Genomic DNA, 19,522 nt, shown 5'->3' with positions numbered 1-19,522 from the left:
ATATGAACAACTTACATTGAGCTATGTGGCTGACTCAAATTAATGTTTCATTTCAGGCCCCCCATTTCATGATTTTGCATTCTCAGACATCCTTCCAAACAGATGATTGATGCAAAATCTGCAACAAGAGATATTGAATTTGTTTCTGTTTATATTTTTTGCTGAAATTGTGACCTGAGTAGAATATCTCTCTTGCCTCTTGGGTTCGATGAAAGCTGTAATTTCTTGTCATAATGCCTTCTTAACTGTTTCAAAGTTATTTCGAGAGTAGATTGTGAGTGAAGGTAAAGGTTGTGCATCGATCCCTTACATGTACTTTCCTTTCCAGATGAGGTGTGATGGGACTTATATCTGTTTTGCATTCCGGATTTGATTGACTCTCATCCTCATGTTATGCTGCCGCTCTTCAGACCAATACTCTGGCTTATCACCAAGCTTACTCTGGGCTGAAGTGATCAGTTGTTGCAACTTATTTGGAGTGCACTTTGCAGAGGACAGCTTCAGAACTCTCAAGTTGTTGTGCAACATAAAATCTCTTTTTGCTATGTTCAACAAATCTCTACTTAATTTCTTACTACTGGACAATAAAACCTGAATTCAAGACTTGTATTTCAGTCCGTCTGCACTCTGCAATAAAACACCTTCCAAAGAGGAAATATATGTAAAATCTTTGATTATGTTTTGCTGATTCAAGTCTGTAATTAGTACGGTGATCCATCAGCATTAGAGGAAATTTGTACAGACTACAGAGCAATGCCTGTGGATACGGCTATGCAATGAACACCTTCAGGTTCAACATCATGCACCCCTCAGAAGTTCAGTATCAGTCAAACTCAGCCTATCCTAGCGGCTATCCCATATGTACAGATTATAAACACTTGCGGTTAGAATGATAACCTTTCATTAACACTCAAATCTAATAGACAATTGAGTCTAACCGACTTCCTAAAGTTTTAATAGAGGGCTTTAGTTCATGTTTATTTGTAAACAGAATAAGTTTTTATACCGGCCAATTATGGTATGACATAAATATGTCTAATTGTTTACTCCAATACTCCCTCATCGCTTAAAAATCGTTACATATGACTTTTTAGTTTTTACGGAGTTAAAGAGAATCAAGACCTATTTTAACCTTAAATATATCCGTTCCATACACTTAACAATTATAAAAAGTTTGAAACCCAAATAAAATGACTTTATTATATCTTACCATATTGATTAATAAAGTTGAAAATAAAAAAAATAAAAAAAAATTGAAACAAGTGAAAGCATTTTTGAGAAGGTATAATAAAAACCTCTTTTGGCTCTTTGTCTGAAATTCTTTATGAGATTTTCATGAGAATGCTCAGTAAATATAAATTAATATGCTCAGTAAGAATTTTCAGGTTTGTTCCCTACTAGTCCATGATCAAGGTACGCGCGCAAAATTATTCACATTTGTATTTGCCTGATTTTTTTTTTTTATTTTTTTTTATTTTTTTTATTTTTAAATTTCAAAACCCTAACTATTGTTTATGCATTGCAATAATCAATTTTTGTTCATATTAATTTAATTTGATGAAATTGAGCGTTTCTTCATTGTAGTTATGTTTCTGATTTCTATACCTTTGAATAATTGCATGTAATTGTGTACTTTGAAAGAAGATTAGAAACTACAGTTTAAATATTGAAATTAAAAACTACTTCGTTTTTTTTAATGTAGTAAATCTCAATTTTTGGTTCTTGGAAGTATCATTCTGTCTTAAGCCTATTTAAATAATGGATCCTCAAAATGTATGTTGATTTTGATGATGGGGGACTTTAAATTAGTCTCTTCAATAATGTAGTATGATTAGAGGTTAATTTGCATACGTTTATCCGATTTCGGTTTAGAGGATATGTGAATTGCTTAGGTAGCTGGCGGTTAGGAAGCACGGGACCTTCTAAGACCTGAGGTTTCGCCGTTTTTTGAAACTCGATTGTTTTCGTGATTATAGTGCATAGAAATGGTTGGGACTTAGTTGTTCATTTCTGAGACCCGAGTTGTTTCCGTGCCTCCATAGGTTAGTGTAAGTAGCTTAGGGTAGAGCATAGGTGCATTTCCTTACCATTGGTGAGGTTGAGGGATCAAATCCCTCTTTCTACTTCCAGCGTGGTCCTTTAGTTTTAAGGAGTGGAGTAGGCCGATGGAGTAGAGTTGTGTCATGGTACAATTAGAACGGAGGAATGTTACAATTAGTATGTTGTTAGTTTGTTACTTAACTAGAAGTGTCAAGGAGTATTTTGTAGAGGATAATAAAAGCGTGAAATGTATTTTGGGACGGAGGAAAAAATGTATTTACTTTAGGGGTGAACTTGAACTAATACATTTAGCCGCCCATCATCCGATCAATAGATTGGGTTGTGATGGTGATGAAGTTGTAGGTGCATTTAATTTTCCAGGTTTTGTTTGGTTTTGACTTTATTGATCAATTTTGCATTAATAAAGCACTAACCTTTATTGTTTCATAATACTAACTACTAAGACATGCTTTTGAGTTCGAATGTTAATTGCTGGCTTTTAGGTTATGTTAATATACAGAAATTATATGCTTTGACTCAAGTAGTATTGGTATTAAAAAAATACTTTCTTAAATTACAATATGTTTATTCTAAGAGAATTAACAGTCAAACTATGTGAGTATTCTTGGTAGTTCTGTTCATTGAGGGTTGATAATGTAACCCGATTTTTTAATGTTTCAAATTTTGGTTGAATTCCAATCTCTTATGAATTTGTGTGACTGATCACAGATCCCAAAAGCTACATCTGCTTCCAAAATCTTTTTGATTTTTCAATTCTTTAAAGCATATGGTAGTCTTTTGGACATTAATTTTTTTCAATCAATACTATAATATTAAAATTAATGTGTACCAGGCTTGTTTGAGCTCTCCACTATTTTAATATCTTATCTTATGCACACCTCATGTTATACTGTTTAATTTTACATACTATTAATCTCTTTCTAACGAAGATTTTTCGTCTTTTGAAGCATGAAATTCAATTTACACTAAAATATTGACTATATGAGGTGTACGTTACACAATTACATACGCACCTTGACAAAGACAAATGGCGATGACTGCTGCAACAATATTAATTTTAGCTGATTTTTGAAACTTTTTTCCCTCCCTCACTCTCTCTCTCTCTGTGTACATTATATGTAAATATTCCCTGGTAGTTTGACTGATATTATATTAAGTAATAAGGGATTGGAGCCACTGGAGGACTATCCCGAATCTGGGATACATCTTATCAGTTATCAGTTATTCAATACACTTGTACTTTGTTCACCGTAGCTCTTTAGCAAAGAGATTATCTGGGATATATTTTGTCAATTTGTGTTTGAGCAATAAATTTCCCGAAGTAGACATGTTACATGCTAGCATCATTAGTATTATTATTGCTGTCAATATGAAATGGTATTTTGAGGAACTCTTGTTTTGTCTTTTGTTTGTATTTACTCTGCTGACTACATGATTGTGGTAGGTTGAAATCTTGAGATCCTCAAAAGTATCTTATTGCAAAAAATTATAGTCATTAGCAACTTTCCTGTGTCCCAAATGCACAACAAAGTCCTTCACCTTCAGTTGTTGACATCAATGACTAAGTTTTGGTGAATGTAGTTATTCATTTTATCCTCAACATAAGAGATTATGAGTATAATGATGTATTATTCGTTTTGCTGCAGTCTGCTGTCTTTACCTTTTACAGTTCTATTCTAGTTTGATTTAAATGCTTGGAAGATTTGTCTGTTGTAAGTAAGGAACCCAATTGGGAGAGAGAGTTGCGCATTTGGGGGGGGGGGGGCGGTTAGGAATATTCTCTGCTATCCATGCTGAACAAGCTCTCTTTACTTTTCATGTTAGTTTGTATTTTCCTCGCAATATATATGTTTTTTTTTTTTTTTTTGTAAGTTGATCAGTATACAATCTGCTGTCCTATGCTACAGAAACATCTGCATGCACGTGTGGGAATGTTGATGCGCTTTGTCATCACGAAATGATGTCATCCCTTGAATGACTCTCTACAAGGTATGCATTCCTTGGACGCAAAGTAAAAGATAAGCAAGACAGCACGATGTAGTGTACTGAGTATGAAAGCAATCCTACTGCTTGATTGGAAGCCCACCAAGGAGTTTCAATTTCACTTCCCCATGTTGTGGTTATTGACAACCATGAACATACCTCTATGTGGCTTTTACTAATTTGTCAGTTCCTCAAACATGCGAAGGTATTCTATGTTAAGTAGAGAGGATGTCCTCATATATCCTAATGTAGGCGGCAGATGAGTCTCCTATCATACCTTATGCATTTATATATAAATTTTGTTTTTGTTTTATTTTTAATTGTATGGTTAGAATCTTCAAAATAAATCATTTGTGAAAGTGTTGTCATGGCATGGATCAGGTAGTACCTTACTTCTGGTCAAACATAGACATTTAATAAAGGCTTTATATAGAATGAGCAAGGAGCAGGTTAATGACAGGTGGGAGAGTCAGGCATGAGGAATGAAACGTGCGCGAATGTTATAAAATAATGGAAGACAATCCACATAGGAATTGTATTGTATTTGGGAATCTTTCTTCAAGGGAATCATATGTGAATGTTGCATGATTGATTAGTCAATTGGAATATGTGAAAATTCGAAGAAAATAATATTTGAGAGTAAAAATTTGCGGCTAAATCTAGAGGCTCCGTCAATCTGGTTGCCAATATATGAATATGGACTTGACCTCTCATGATCTTTGACTGCAACTCTGATGATTTGTGTTGCAACAAAATTATAGATTTCTTTTCTGTTATATATAAATGAAGATTTTGTGTAAATTTCATATCTCGTAGTATTTGACAAATGGATTTCTTTTCTGTTTATATATAAATGAAGATTTTGTGTAAATTTCAATTATGCGGATTCAGAATAACTTTTTGCTCTCATGTTTAACAAATGATATGTTTCTTTGTGATTTTAAAATTTACCTTGATTTAAAATTATATAAATGAAGATTTTGTGTAAATTTCATATAAATGATATGTTTCCGTTATATATTAATGAAGATTTTGTGTAAATTTCATATCTCGTAGTATTTGACAAATGGATTTCTTTTCTGTTATATATAAATGAAGATTTTGTGTAAATTTCAAATATGCGGATTCAGAATAACTTTTTGCTCTTATGTTTGACAAATGATATGTTTCTTTGTGATTAGAAAATTTACCTTGATTTAAAATTAATTCAAATATTTATGAATTATGATCCTAGCTCAACTTGAAGCTATTGCTTTTAATGCTTCTGTTGTGTTTCCCATGAGTCAGTCACAAGTCTCACTACTCACCAGAACAAAGTGATTGTTTGACAATAGTTGGTAGTTAATGAAATATTGAGCCTCTCTAATGATGTGTACCAGCATTACCTAGCTAGGTATGGTCATGGGCGAGTAATGTTGGTAGGACAGAGACTAGGATGGTTGTAGTTCAGTGGCTACAAGGAAGTAAGCTGTTTTTTGTCAAACATTTCAGTGTCTGATTATCAGGGGTTTGTTTAGGACCAGCTTGAGCCCCATCATTAGGCCATATTAAATAAAATTCTTCTACATAAGTATATGCAAATTATTATATAATGAGTCAAATAAAAATTGATTACTTAAAATATTTTGGTCAAATTTGATTAGTATAATGTTTATTATCCTTGCTGAACAAGTTCAGAATTATCTCAAGCTTAGTATTCCATCTCTTTATTTCTGGCATTCATGGTTTTCCACGACTACTACCGTACTACGTGCTGAAAATCAATGTAATTTCATTCTGGATGTTTTAATATGCACTTTAATAGGGTTGGTCAAAATGGGATATTTGAATTTTCTTAGAAGCTGATAAGCATATTGCCTAAACTATGCTGAACTCTTCAGCTAAAGATTTGGAGGATCTGAAATATTAATAATATAAGAGTTAATCAGGATTCATGGCCACTATTATACCAAATGCTTATTAAATAATTCAGATTGTTTATCATTTATGCTTATCAAAACACTTTTCAAGTTTTCAGACATAGTCGTTTATTTGCACCTGCTGAAATTATCCTGTTCAAATATAGGGGTCAAATATGTTTTCTATGAGTTGCCAAAAAATAATGTGGTTTGACATCTCTAATAGGCGTACACTTACCTGGCTGCCGAGGGCAACTAAATTAGCTCATCTTGACAATAGAATAACTGTTGAGTATGTTTTTTTTTTTTTTTAATTAAAACCTAGGAAGTAGAATTAGAATGACTGCTTAGAATTTATACAGTATTAAATTTATAAGTGATACCATATTCATGTGTGCACTTGTATAGTCCTATTGTCACGGTCCGGGAGTTTGGACCCCGAAACGTGCGACGCGCTCTAGCCTTTTGGCGGCAAGAACGCTAGCCTTGAGCGGAAGAGGGGCTTGTGAGCACAAAGCAACACAAGCGGGCAATAGAATCTCAGGAGCACTCACGTCTATCTGGGCGACGGAGTGCGGGTGGTCGGGGCTTGTGACGGCTGATACTTCAAAGCGGGCACAAGCGGGTCCGAACCACGAGTCCTTAGCGCATCAAGTTGGGTTGGAGGGGAGCTAATATGCAAGTAAGACACAATATCTATAAAGGTCTAACAACAAACAAGCATAAAAGCAAGGCAACACTTGGTAGAAGGCTTTAAGATTTCATTAATCATTCGCCCTCTAAAGAGCTTTAAATGACATACAAGGAGAATCCCTAGTGAACACTGATCTGACAGTAACACAATAATGGGACCTCAAGCTAAGAAAACATAACCTAAACTCTAGGAAAACACTTAAATGGAATCTAATACATCAAAAGGAGTTGGATTCTAACACCTATACACTGGTAGAGGGTAAGATGCCACTTCTAGATTTTTTTTTTGTTCTGTGCTTTACATTATGGTTGTTGAAAGGTAAATAGTTGCGCCACATAGTGTATTTACTGGTTGCACTGGATATGTTTGATGGCCAATGGTGTTATCTCACCCGCTTGATGTCAAATTGTCAAGTATATATAGCTTGTTTCCTGGCATTCTTATTTTCTCTTATTCTATGGTCCTTTTTTTTTTTGAAAGAATTCTATGGTCCCTCTTATGTGCTTTTCATCTATTAATTTTGAAAAGCCGTTTAACAATATCAACTTTATAAGGGGAAAAAAAAAATAGACAACAACATCATTTAACTATAAATCTTTGAAGGATTTTTCTGAAATAATGTGACAAGTACTTGTGTTTCTTAGGACTGCGACATCATATTATGGTTATAATTTAATTTTTTTTTTTTATATAGTTTTAAAATTTATAATTTTGAACAATTGTTTCCATGGATTAATGTTATCTTGTAGAATATGCTTCCCACGTGAGATATTGACTTGGTGATGGGGTGGATGACATGATATTTTACCAAGTCTTTTTAGATGACTTTCCCATTTCCATGCCTTAATTTTGTTGGAGTGGAAGGCAAGCTCTAGAAATGAAACGTGGAATATCTTTTTGGAAAACTTAAATTAAAATTTATTTAATGCTTCTATAAAAGAACTCAACCCTTAGCAGTTTGGGCAAACTTGAATAACCTTTTAAGCCTTTTTTTTTCCTCTGCTTTTGCATTAGTCTTCAAAACCTTCTAACTGCTTTATTGGAACTTGGTGATTTAATGGAGGATTCTATGAGCTCCACAAACCACAAGAACAAATCTAATTTTTCTGGTGATGGACATGAGGTTTCTTCTGAAGATAGTGGTTGGTCTTCATACTTCGACAACTCCATAGCTATCAGTAATGTGGAGGATACTGTTACCTGTTCTGGTTCTGAAAACTCTTCCATATTTTCTGGTGCTGCTGTTTTGGTAAAAAAGATGAACATGAATAATGATGATCGTGTTGCGTCAGCTAGGTCTGTTGCTAAAAGGAGAAAGATTCTGGCAACTTATATTGATCCTGAACTGGAGGACACTGCAATTTCTCCTGTTTGTAATTCTGAGGTAAGGAGTAGCTCTCATGTTAATCCCTGCAAACCCATAGTTTGTTGCCTTAGTGTAAAGTTTTCTTGATATTTCTTAAGGTTTCCTGTCAACTTCCCTTGATACTAAATCAATGTTTTTTGTAATTCAGGCTGAAGACTTGGAAAAATTGCAAATAAAATTACAAGAGACAGGTGTTTTGAACATTTTACCACCAGTGCAACAAGGGAAGCATGACTTTTTTAGCCTTTTTCAGGTATAATACAACTATTTAGGAATTGTTTCAAATGTATTGCCTGCATTGGTCTGCATTTGTGCCAAACAATGTGGACGTTCTTCACTTCTTTAATATTTCACTTCACTAAATATTTTCTGGCATTTCTATTCTTCAGGAAAAACAAAATACCTCTAACCAGACTGGAGAAGTACCACATTCAGGTTATATTGGGACAGATATCAGCTATGCAGGTTTAAAGGAAAAGGGACTCTGTTTGGTTCCAGTATCTTTGTTATTCCGAGTTAGGTAAACAAAGACCTGGAAGATAGGATAATTTACTTCTGATAATTCAGCAGGATATGGAAAAGGATGATGATCTTATATAATATTGCTATCAGGTCACACTATATTGAGAAGGAATGGTCTTTTCTATATTTCCTTCATGGATCTCAAGGATGCATATCAGCTTCCCTACAAAAAGTCTATCTCATACAGCTTCTCAAATAGTCTTTGGCTAGAAGCAGGAGGCTGCGTACATCTTGGCCTCTCCTGACCCTGCCTCACTGGCATATATATGAGTTATTGATCTTGTTGGTCTTGTACTTAAGCATAATTACCTGAACTGAAAATTACTGGAGTATCAGCTCTTGATAGAGTAGTGGTTCAATTTGGTCAGCCGGCATGGATGAATGAATAGCTGTGTCTTATACCCTTCTTTTGAGATTGAAGGAGCTTGGAGGCCAAATTCACTGGAGTATCAGCTTATGTAGCATATGTTCAGATTCTGGGTTTATGCCTTGATGCTATAAAAGATCACTTATGCTTTGTAGACCTGTGGTCATAAGCTGATAGGAACTGTGCTTAGTATAATAACATCAGTGCCAATCCTGTTGCTGCCAACGCCAAGGAGCAAGGGCATATGCTTTGGCAGATTCTGTATCAATGGAGAAGAATTGCTGCTTCTGTTATCATCCTCAAAAGGGTTTAACAAACACCTTTTGTAACCCCTCATTTATAGTAGTCGTGTTCACAGTTGCCTCCTCTTGCTAAGTTTGTGGCAAACAACCTTCCTCTTTCATGTGATCAGTAACCCTATGAAGGTTTGCATGTATTAATGAATACCTATTACCTGTTGAAGACGTGAATACTTGTACAGATTCCTTAATTGTAAATGTGAATAAGTGTAGTGCTGGAACCCAGTGGTGGCTGCTGTTGTGCTGTGGAACTCGAATTGTTTGTGTTATTAAAAAGAAGCCTATATTCCTGATTTTGACGACTTCTAATTTTATTGTTTTTAGTACAGAACTTATATTTATTTTCTGTTACATAGATCACTTAGTTTTTGGAGAAATAAATGTATACCCATGATGTATAAACTATTGTAAGGCACCTTTTTTTGATAATTTCTTTTTGACGAGAACCTTTTTTTTATAAATGATAATTAATGCAAAGGTACTCTATGGCTGTATTATTGTATTCCTAATTTTTTTTTTCTTGGTTTGGCTGTTATTGATGCATGTTTATTTTGTGAATTGATTTACTTATATCGTTGTGACAAAGCACACTATCCCCTACTGATAGAGGCGAAATGTTTGTCTGAGCATCTTCAGAGCATTCTGTCTGAAATTACTTGTGTATCCATCTGATTTTACAACATTTGCTGCCAAAATGTTTTCAGTCATACTGCTCACAGGCCAAGATGATGAGATTGATGTCTATGGTCTTAAAACGGGACAGCATGATAAGCTGAATTTTTCCATAGTTTATGTGGACACATTCACACATTTATTCATGCTGTTATAAATTCTGTTGCAATTCTTTCGTTACTTGGACTACAGTACCAATTTCACAGGATTGCTAATTTTTTTTTGTTATTTAAATTTATTGTTCTTAGTGTTGTGATTCATTATTGTCACATAGTCGTGGGAAGAGAACTATCACTGTTATGGAAGCTTCACATCTGATGTACTTGATTTGGACACTTGTGATGTTCATTTGAATCTCAGTCCATTTGAGCCACCTGAAAGTCTCTTTAATTGTTGTCTTTAATGTATTAGCAGAATCCTGGAGTTTTGTGATTTGGCTGTGTGGATAGTTCACTGCTCCGAATTGTTTCGATGAGAAGGTAATCTGATTACCAAAGTGTTTTATCATATGTAGTTGCTAAAAATTGTTATCCAAGGATTTTTCATGCTTAACTGAGTTGGTATGTGTATGTGATATCAGAATACTGTATCTTTTCTCTGTTTTTATCTTCCTTTTTATTTACAATAATTCCCATTAAAGCATGCAAATCAGAAACCCTTTTAATGTTGTGAGGTTCTTTCATGAACCTATAAAATTTGCAGGGAATAACTGTGAAATATGAATGAGGCTGTTACATAGGGATCATATGGCAGGAATCTGAGGAAATTAAAGCGAGAATGTATGCAGAATTACAGGCTTGACTGCAGTGAAGCATGATGGAGGAAAATATTGGTTTCAAACATGGCATGTTTTGCCCGGATTGAAGAACATGTACTAGGTTAACATGTCCAATCCTATCAGTAATTGCCGTATCTAAAGTGAGGGAAGAAATACAGTTATTATGCTCAGCCGTCAATTTAGTACCAGTATATAAGAGAACTAAACTAAGGCATGCATTCCTTTTAACTTGAAATTGGGATATTTTCCTTGGATGATTAGTTCCTGAGATTGTTAAAGATGCATTAACTTATCTACTAATGCCTGACTTGAAAACATCAGGTCCCAAACAGAGTCCTACTAACAGTAGTTAGCTGTTGGTTTACTGTTGTGCGTGTTTGGGTTATATCTTTGACACGAGGCTGCGTGCTCACTTGCTTCAATGTGTAGGCCTCAGTTGGAAGCAGACATAGTCTGTTTTGTCTTGAGAATTAGAAAGCTAAATTTGGGGCTAATTCATGGATCATGAATCATTCCTTGGTGAAACGAGAAGAAAAGGGCCTCTACTGCAAGCTTCATGTTTCAGAAATAAACTTCACTCAAAACACTTGCTTCTCAAAGCATAAGGTTTTCTTGAACTATTTCTTATACTACCTCCGTTAATTATTATTTGCAACAAAGGACTATTTTATATCTCACAAATAATACCCCTTTGTTGCAAATAATAGTTAACCGAGGTAGTAATTAAAATTTCATATTTATCCCCTTTTCATGCTCGTATTATATCCATACCAATGTGAATCGGCTTTTCATGAGCTAAACCAAGTTATATTTCATTGTATATTAGCTAAGAAGGGTCTGTTTCGATTTACTGAACTGAATTGAATTGATTGGGGCTGAACTAAACTGAAATGAATTGTTTATTAGAGAAGGAATTCAGGAACTAAACTGAATTAAGCTGAACAGAACAGGCCCTAAGACTTACCAGCGAACTAGGTTATTCAATCAGGATGCATTACCAATTTAGACGACAAATGCAAAGTTTCTGATTACAAAAGCACTTATTGTCCCTCTAAGGCTCTAATGCTGCTCGACTTGTATGGTAATTGATCCCTTGTTTAAAAATTATATCTAGCTTTCATTGTTTTCACACTTTTTATTGTTCTAATTTTCAGGCCGAAGTTGGTGATCCTGTTTCTTAAAACAAGGGAAGCCAACTGAGTTCGTTCATCATAATTTTAGGATGCCTATGAGGCTATGACTTTTGCTCGTTGTAGAACTAGTGGTAAAGATTGTATCTATCAAACAGATTGAGTTGATACATTTAGGATACTAAATTATCATTGTATCATGTGTGACCTGATATTCACTTTCTTCATACCCCCATTCCCCAACTCTCCCCCCTTAGTCCCTTACGTGTTTAGTCTGATTTTGACATTACTTTACTTTAGTTTGCTTTGAGCCTTTGACCAATGTTTATTCTTTATAGATCAAACATAGTCATATGGATACTTGCTATAAACAATTCAATGCATTGTTTTCGAATGTCAGTTTTAAAATTTGGAAAATGTTATACATAGCCCTTAAAATTTATACTTAATGTTAATTAAAGATATTACTGATAAAGATTCTCCATAAACACTTAAATAAACCGAGTATCATCATAAGCTAAAATAAAAAATAAAAAATAAAAAAAATGACACCCCCTAAGAAAACCCCCATCTTTCTTCATTCAAGCATAATTCTTCAATTCACACGTGTTGACACGTGTTAAGGTACGGTTGGGTACAAAATTGACAGCTATACATGCATGCTTGAATTCTTGGTGTGCATATATAGTGCCTTAGTTATGGTTCACGACTTCATGAGTGCTCTAATACTTGGGTCTCTAGGGAATTTGGGCAGTTGTATAACTTTGAAAGTGGCATTTCTCACACCATGGAAACTTTTCTTTTGTTCCAAATAAAAGAGAGAATCCAATTTTGTATACGTATGAGTATTGAAGTACTATTAATTTGTAGTTTTGTACATAAACAAATGCAAAATTCTATCAATATAGGGATTAATATAGCCATATAGGAATAATTATGAAAATATTAATACTCCATATAAATTAAGTCTCCTTATATATTTGTTTCGTAATTTAATTGTTATAATGATCACGTAAAATATATATTCTTTTTGGAGAAAGTAAAATTATAAAATTCTTGTTTAAAAAAAAAATTTAAAAAAAATGATAGGATTGGTCACAATATGTCAACCTTATTTGTTATATTACTTGTAAATAGGGATGACAACGGGTCGGATTTGGAGCGGATTATGCTAAATCTGACTCCGACCCGACAGGAAGCTCCGAGACTCCGAGTCCGACTTCAATATCCGACCTCCGACTTTGATCCGACCCGACTTTGGGTTTTTTTTCATTATTCATTATACTTTGAGAAATTGGGCTATTTGGGCCTTTGCAACCCACGCCCAATGCCAACTTAACCCACACAAAAAGTCCACTATCTATTGGAGTCGGAGTCGGATAATAGCGTCAGAGTCGGACATTTGTCGGAGTCGAATTTTTTTCTCAGATTTTTTTGTAGGATCCGACTCTGACCCTCCTCCGACTCGTAGTCAGATTATCTTAACGGAGTCAAACTCGGATTAATTTTTTCTCGGACTCGGAACAGATTTTTTACCTCGGATCGGGGCGGAGTAGGGTCGAGTTCGGACTGGATTGCCATCCCTACTTGTAAAGATTGCAAGCCTCAATATATAATTGCTCATTATATTATAAGAAGATATACTACAGATTATGCGAATAATTTTCCTAGTTTCCCTTCTATCAATTTTTTTATTTATTTTTTATTTTTTTAGGGATCTATCAAATATTTCATTAAGCATGAATCAAACATTTATAGGTATTAATAAATAAATACTAATACTAATAATAAAATAAAATCTTTCAAGTGTTCTTGGACCAAAGAAAAATAATAAAAACTATGAAAGTAATAGAATGATGATGAAGTCATCGTAGATTTAGAAAGTAACTGACAACCTTCTTACAAAATTATTTTATGAACTTTAAAATCGATTATTCTTCCACTAGGATTTATATGCTTTTTTCCTGTAGTTATTTTATTACAATGGTGACAAAGATTATATTATATGTCAAGTTATTATGAGGTTTTATAGTATTTATTTAGCTAATCAACTATCCTTTCTAACATCGTATTTATCATTTGATTTTGCTGAAGTCATACAATTATTATCTGACTCAAGTCAACGTGGATTTTGCTTTGTTAAAATAAAATGAAAATAAACACAAATTCTTATAACAATAATTCATCTTCAAACGTCATAATTTCCTTGTTTTTCGTTGATATTTAATTGGTGAGTGACTTGTTGAAAAGCTCTTCAAATTTAGTTTTCAATCTAATTAGATCAACTCCTTTTTTTATTTATAGATCAAATTTAGGAGCAAAAGAGTACACAAGAGTCGGTGTTGGCAATTATTTCAATTTATCAACGCTTTGCATTTTTCTAGGACTTGTTTACTTCACCTGAAACAAGGATCGATGTATTGCGACTTTGCGAGCTTCCTTTCTTTCTATCTCTACGTAAATCTTATACTCTAGCTTATCCATTGTTGGTTGTGATTTGAACTTTATTGTAACCTACTTGTATTTTGTTTTTATTTTAACAATAAATGTGATAGATTTTTGAAGCAAAGAGTAGAATAATAAGTCAAAATGAACTTTTGAATTATGAGAGAGTAGATACAAGAAAATTGTAAGGACAAATTTGTTGTACTATTTGACAGTTGATTATACAGTTGGGATAAGAAGGGACTAATTCCTCGCCATCCAAATTTTTATAGAAGCACAATAAACTCAAAGCACATCCCACTTGTTCAAGGAATTATTTTCCACCATTAAAATAACCAAAAGTTAAAATTTTCGTACTAAATTAATTTTATTTTTAGTTTTTGTTCTTGTGAACATGTTTTTTTTAATAAAAATATTTACAAAATTATTGATAAAGTATGACTTTATCTGTTTGTGATATCTTAAACTTTTTTGTCGTGATTTTTATGATCATCTATATCATTGTTCACTTTGTTATCACTTGATTATGGAATGATTGATAATGAGGAAACATCATAAAAAAAACAGAAGATTTTATAAACTCTAAATTATAAAATATCAACCCTATCAACTAATCCCTCAAAGGGGGAAAAAATATGTAGTATGTTATGTTTGGGTCCAATTTAGTCCAATTGGGCCTGGTCACTGAATGATCCAATTAAAAGCCCAAGGTTAAGGTTCAACTCTCCAAATGTGCTAAAGTCAAAAATCAAACATCCTCAAAGCCATGTCAAGGTCAGTCAACGGCCCAATCAGCTTGGCCCAGCCCAACTGACTTCCGGGCCCAATCCGCCTCCTTCATTAGCCAAGGTATAAAAGCCAACAATTTGGTCAATTCTTGGTAAGACAATAAAGCCTCAAGCAACTAAACTCTTGCACAGCTTTCTCTCTCTAATATACTGACTTAAGCATCGGAGGGGCCTTCCTCGGCGTCCCCCCCGAGGCTAGTTTACGTGTATTTGTTGTGCAGGAAACCCTCGGCTCCTGCGTTGTTCGGACCGAGACCAAGTTCCCTCAAGATAAAAGGATCTTCCGAGATTCGATTGTTTTCATCCGAAACAATTTGGCGCCGTCTGTGGGGAACGCTACTAAATTTCGCGTCAGTCATCAAACACTCCGGCAGTCGCCATGACTAAGAGTGGAAAGAGTTCCAAGAAGGCTAAGAAGGGAGGAGGCCGGATTACGGTGAGGGAACGCCAGCCGGTTTATCCCTCCCCGGAGCAAGCCTCTTCCGAATCGGAGGCCCCCATTTCTCCGGAAAGGGAAGCCTCAAGAGGTCCTAGCCTCCAGGAGGAGAACACCTCGCACCACACTCGGCAGCCGGGGCCATCCCCGAGACCGAGTGGCTCAGGAGCGAGGAACTCCCCGCCGCGCCATAGCGTGCAATCCAGGTCACATCCGCGGGAGACTCCTCCCTCCGGACCCTCCACCGAGGAAGTGGCCAGAGCAGTGGCCATCTGCATGGAGTTCCTTAAAGCTCAAGGGGCTCCAATCCAGATGCCTGATGATCACCAGCCGAGAAACCTGAAAAGGAGGATCGGTCAGGATGATGGTGGACAAGTTCCACCACATAGAGAGCTCGGCCAGAGGTGGCGAGGGGACACCCGAAACTCCAGTAAGGAGAGGAGGAGGAACCCTCAACCCTCTGACCACTCTGAAGCTCAGAATTCCATGGGGCCCTCCAAGGACCCGGAATTCGCCCGCCAAAGCGTTCACGAACGCTTGGGTTCGAGGGAGGTGAGTGTGCATAGCCGCCTCACCTTCCCAGAGGATACCGGACCCCACCCAACCTTGTCTCAGCCGGGGACGAAAACCACTTCCACCTCTGAGAGAGGAGGGAGCGAGGTCCCTGAGGCCGGGTACAAGGGGAAGGCGGTCATGGTTCCATCGAACTCGCCCTTCCAGAAGTGGATTCTGGAAGAGCATGTGCCAACGGTCAAAATCCCGGCACATATTACTTACGATGGTACCTCAGATCCTAAGGATCACATTGCCTCTTACGAGGGGCACATGTATCTGAACCCGAGGTCTGAGGCTACCTGGTGTAAATACTTTCCTACGACCCTCAAAGGTGTTGCCCAATCCTGGATCACCAAAGGGCTCAAGGAAGGCTCCATAACCGGTTGGAACGACCTCTCCAACAAGTTCAAGAGCAAATTCTCTACGGCCAACCGCCGAGAGAAGACCACTGCAGAGCTAATGAGTCTGCAGCAGGCGGAGGACGAGAGCCTCCGCGACTATCTGACTCGCTTCAGCAACGAGTCATCCGGAATCACAAGCCTGGATCAAGGCCTGGCCGTGTTCGCGCTACGGAACGGCCTCCAAGCTGGAAAGTTCCTGGACTTCATGGTCATGCATCCCCCGCAGACCCTGGAGGAAGCCTTGGAAGCATCGGATAGGTTCATCCGAGCCGAGGAGTGGAACAGATCCAGGTCTCAGTCTCGTCCGAGAATTGACAAGCCGAAAGGGCAGCAGCCCGAAGTCTCGGCGCAGAGGAAAGGGAAGGCTAAGGCCTCAGAACCGTCCTCTGCTGCCGAGCCGAAGAAGGAAAGACACTTTCCCTACACGGGAAGGTACGATTCATACACTCCACTCTCCCTTCCCCGTGCTAAGATTTTCAGCACGACGAAGGACGAGGGGAGATTCAAAAAACCTCGTCCGTTGCCTCCCTGGCATCAGACGAGGGGAAAGGACCAGTGGTGCGAGTTCCATGACTCACCCGGACATCGCACCGAGGACTGCGTCCAGCTGAAGGACCAGATTGAGGATCTGGTCCGCAAGGGGTACCTGAGCCAATACCTCGCGGACAGGCGCGAGGAGAAAAAAGCTGAAAAAGATTCTCGGCAGGACCTCAACTTCGCTCGGAAGAAGGATAAGGGACCTCAGGGCAAGGAGTCCCTCGACATCCTGGTTATTTCCGGGGGAATCTCGCGAGGCACAGCCAAACGCCAACTGAGGGGTCTAACCCATCAGATTCATCAGGCTGAGCTTCGGCAGTCCCAGTCACCGGCGCCGAACATCCTGTTCACAGCCGAAGACTGTGAGGGGGTGGTATACCCCCACGATGACCCACTAGTAATCATTCTGGGCATCGCCAACCGCAACGTCTGGCGGACCCTCGTCGACGGCGGTAGCGGGGCGAACATCCTCTTCCGAGGAGCGTTCGACCAGCTGAGGATGGGAGCCGAGCACCTGGCCCCCGCACCCTACCCGGTGTCTGGATTCAACGGCTCTTCCTCGTATCCTGACGGGAAGATTACACTTCCTGTCACCATCGGCGAAGGCCGAGCAGCTAGGAATATCATGGCCGAATTTTTGGTCGTAGATGCTCCATCTGCATACAACGTGATCATGGGGAGACCCCTCATTCACGGCATTCAAGGAGTCGTCTCCACGTATCATCAAATCATGATATACGTTTCAGACGAGGGACGCTCCGAGAAAATAAAGGGCAGTCAAAAAGAAGCCCGCCGATGCAATCACCTCAGGCCATCCACGTCTCGCCGAGGCGACCGTGGCGATGGGGAGGAAAAGCACCGGGACCGAAACGCCAAAAAGCCGAGAGGCTCAGACGTTTCGGCTAATGAAGCCCCAGACAACGAGAAATCTGATGGGGGCCAAAAGGCTGACTCCGCCTCAGAGCTGAACGACTCTGATGGCCAGCCGCGGTCAGGAAAGTCTGCTAATATTGATAGCAGGCCGGAATTCGAGGAATCCAACTCTAAGAGCATGGAAACGGATGACCTGACCGAGTCAATAGAACTGACCGTAGGAGATCCGAACAGATGTGTTAGCATCGGGTCGTCACTGGAGCCAAACACCCGTGCGGCACTCGTCCAACTCCTACGGGCCAGTGGAGACGTGTTCGCCTTCTCAGCCGCAGAAATGCCCGGGATTGATCCGGACTTCGTCTCCCATAGGCTTAATGTCGACCCCTCCAGTCGACCCATTAAGCAGAAAAAGCGGAACTACTCCGCCGAAAAGAACCAGAACATCGCAGCTGAGGTCGATAAGCTCCTAGATGCTGGGTTCATTGAACCCTGTCAGTATCCGGAGTGGCTGGCCAATGTTGTAATGGTTCAGAAGGCAAATGGTAACTGGAGGATGTGCGTTGACTTCACGGACCTGAATAGGGCATGTCCCAAGGACTCCTATCCGCTGCCGAGGATCGACCAACTGGTCGACTCGACAAGCGGGCATGCTCTGCTCAGTTTCATGGACGCATTCTCGGGATACCATCAGATCTTCATGCACCCCGAGGACCGAGCTAAAACAGCGTTCATAACAAGTTCCGGGTTGTACAATTACAGAATGATGCCCTTCGGATTGAAAAATGCGGGGGCAACATATCAGAGGTTGGTTGATCAGGTTTTCGCCGAGCAAAAAGGCCGAAACATGGAGGTTTATGTTGACGACTCAATCGTCAAAAGCATAAAAGAAAAAGATCATGTCACGGACCTAGCCGAAACCTTCGCCACCCTCAGAAAATACAAAATGAAGCTGAATCCGAAGAAATGTGTCTTCGGCGTGAAGTCAGGCAAGTTCCTCGGCTTCATGGTCAGCAAGAGGGGGATTGATGCAAACCCCGCCAAAGTACAAGCTGCTTTAGACCTCCCCGAGCCGAAGACAAAAAGGGATATTCAGCGTCTAGCCGGGAGAATGGCTGCCTTGTCCAGGTTCATCTCACGAGCCTCAGACAAAGGGCTCCCTTTCTTCAAGGCGCTGAAGCTCCAAAATTCAAAAGGCATTGAATGGGGAGACGAACAAAAGTCAGCCTTTCAGCAGCTCCGTGAACACCTGGCTCAACTCCCAACACTGGCAAGGCCAGTCGTAGGAGACATCCTATACTTATACGTGGCGGTCAGTCCAGCCACGGTAAGCGCGGTGCTGCTAAGGGAAGAAGAAAAAGTTCAACAGCCGATCTATTTCGTCAGCCACACCCTGACGGATGCCGAGACGCGCTACCCATTGTTAGAAAAAGTGGCTTATGCAGTGGTGGTGGCTGCTCGGAAGTTGCGACCCTATTTTGATTCTCATCAAATAGCGGTTCTAACTGATCAGCCGTTAGAGAAAGTCCTCGGCAAGGTTGAAAAATCCGGTAGACTAGCAAAGTGGGCTTTCGAGCTCACCGAGTTCAGTATCGGTTATCAGCCGAGAACAGCCATCAAGGCGCAAGCCTTGGCAGACTTCTTGGCCGAGTGCTCCTATCAGGAGACTCTGGATGCAAGGAGGAAAATCTGGACCGTCTTCACGGATGGGTCCTCCACC

At 38.6% G+C, this 19,522-nt stretch overlaps 1 protein-coding gene and 1 long non-coding RNA gene across 2 annotated transcripts; both read left to right on the top strand.

Moving 5' to 3' along the window:
- Window positions 1–59: 59 nt before the first annotated feature.
- Window positions 60–801, top strand: LOC110716541. Its single transcript, XR_002510512.1, has 2 exons — window positions 60–217; window positions 329–801. It is a non-coding gene; the product is annotated as an uncharacterized LOC110716541 (long non-coding RNA).
- Window positions 802–6,823: 6,022 nt separating this feature from the next.
- LOC110716544 lies at window positions 6,824–9,823 on the top strand. Its single transcript, XM_021895175.1, has 3 exons — window positions 6,824–8,020; window positions 8,151–8,255; window positions 8,392–9,823. Exons 1-3 carry the CDS (start codon window positions 7,694–7,696, stop codon window positions 8,524–8,526), a joined length of 567 nt encoding a protein of 188 aa, XP_021750867.1. The 5' UTR covers window positions 6,824–7,693; the 3' UTR covers window positions 8,527–9,823.
- The last annotated feature ends 9,699 nt before the right edge of the window (window positions 9,824–19,522 follow it).

The sequence above is a fragment of the Chenopodium quinoa genome, unplaced genomic scaffold (assembly GCF_001683475.1).
Source record: "Chenopodium quinoa cultivar QQ74 unplaced genomic scaffold, ASM168347v1, whole genome shotgun sequence".
Taxonomy (NCBI): domain Eukaryota; kingdom Viridiplantae; phylum Streptophyta; class Magnoliopsida; order Caryophyllales; family Amaranthaceae; genus Chenopodium; species Chenopodium quinoa.
Note: the sequence above shows the minus strand (reverse complement) of the source record. Positions and strands in the feature narration are given on the sequence as shown.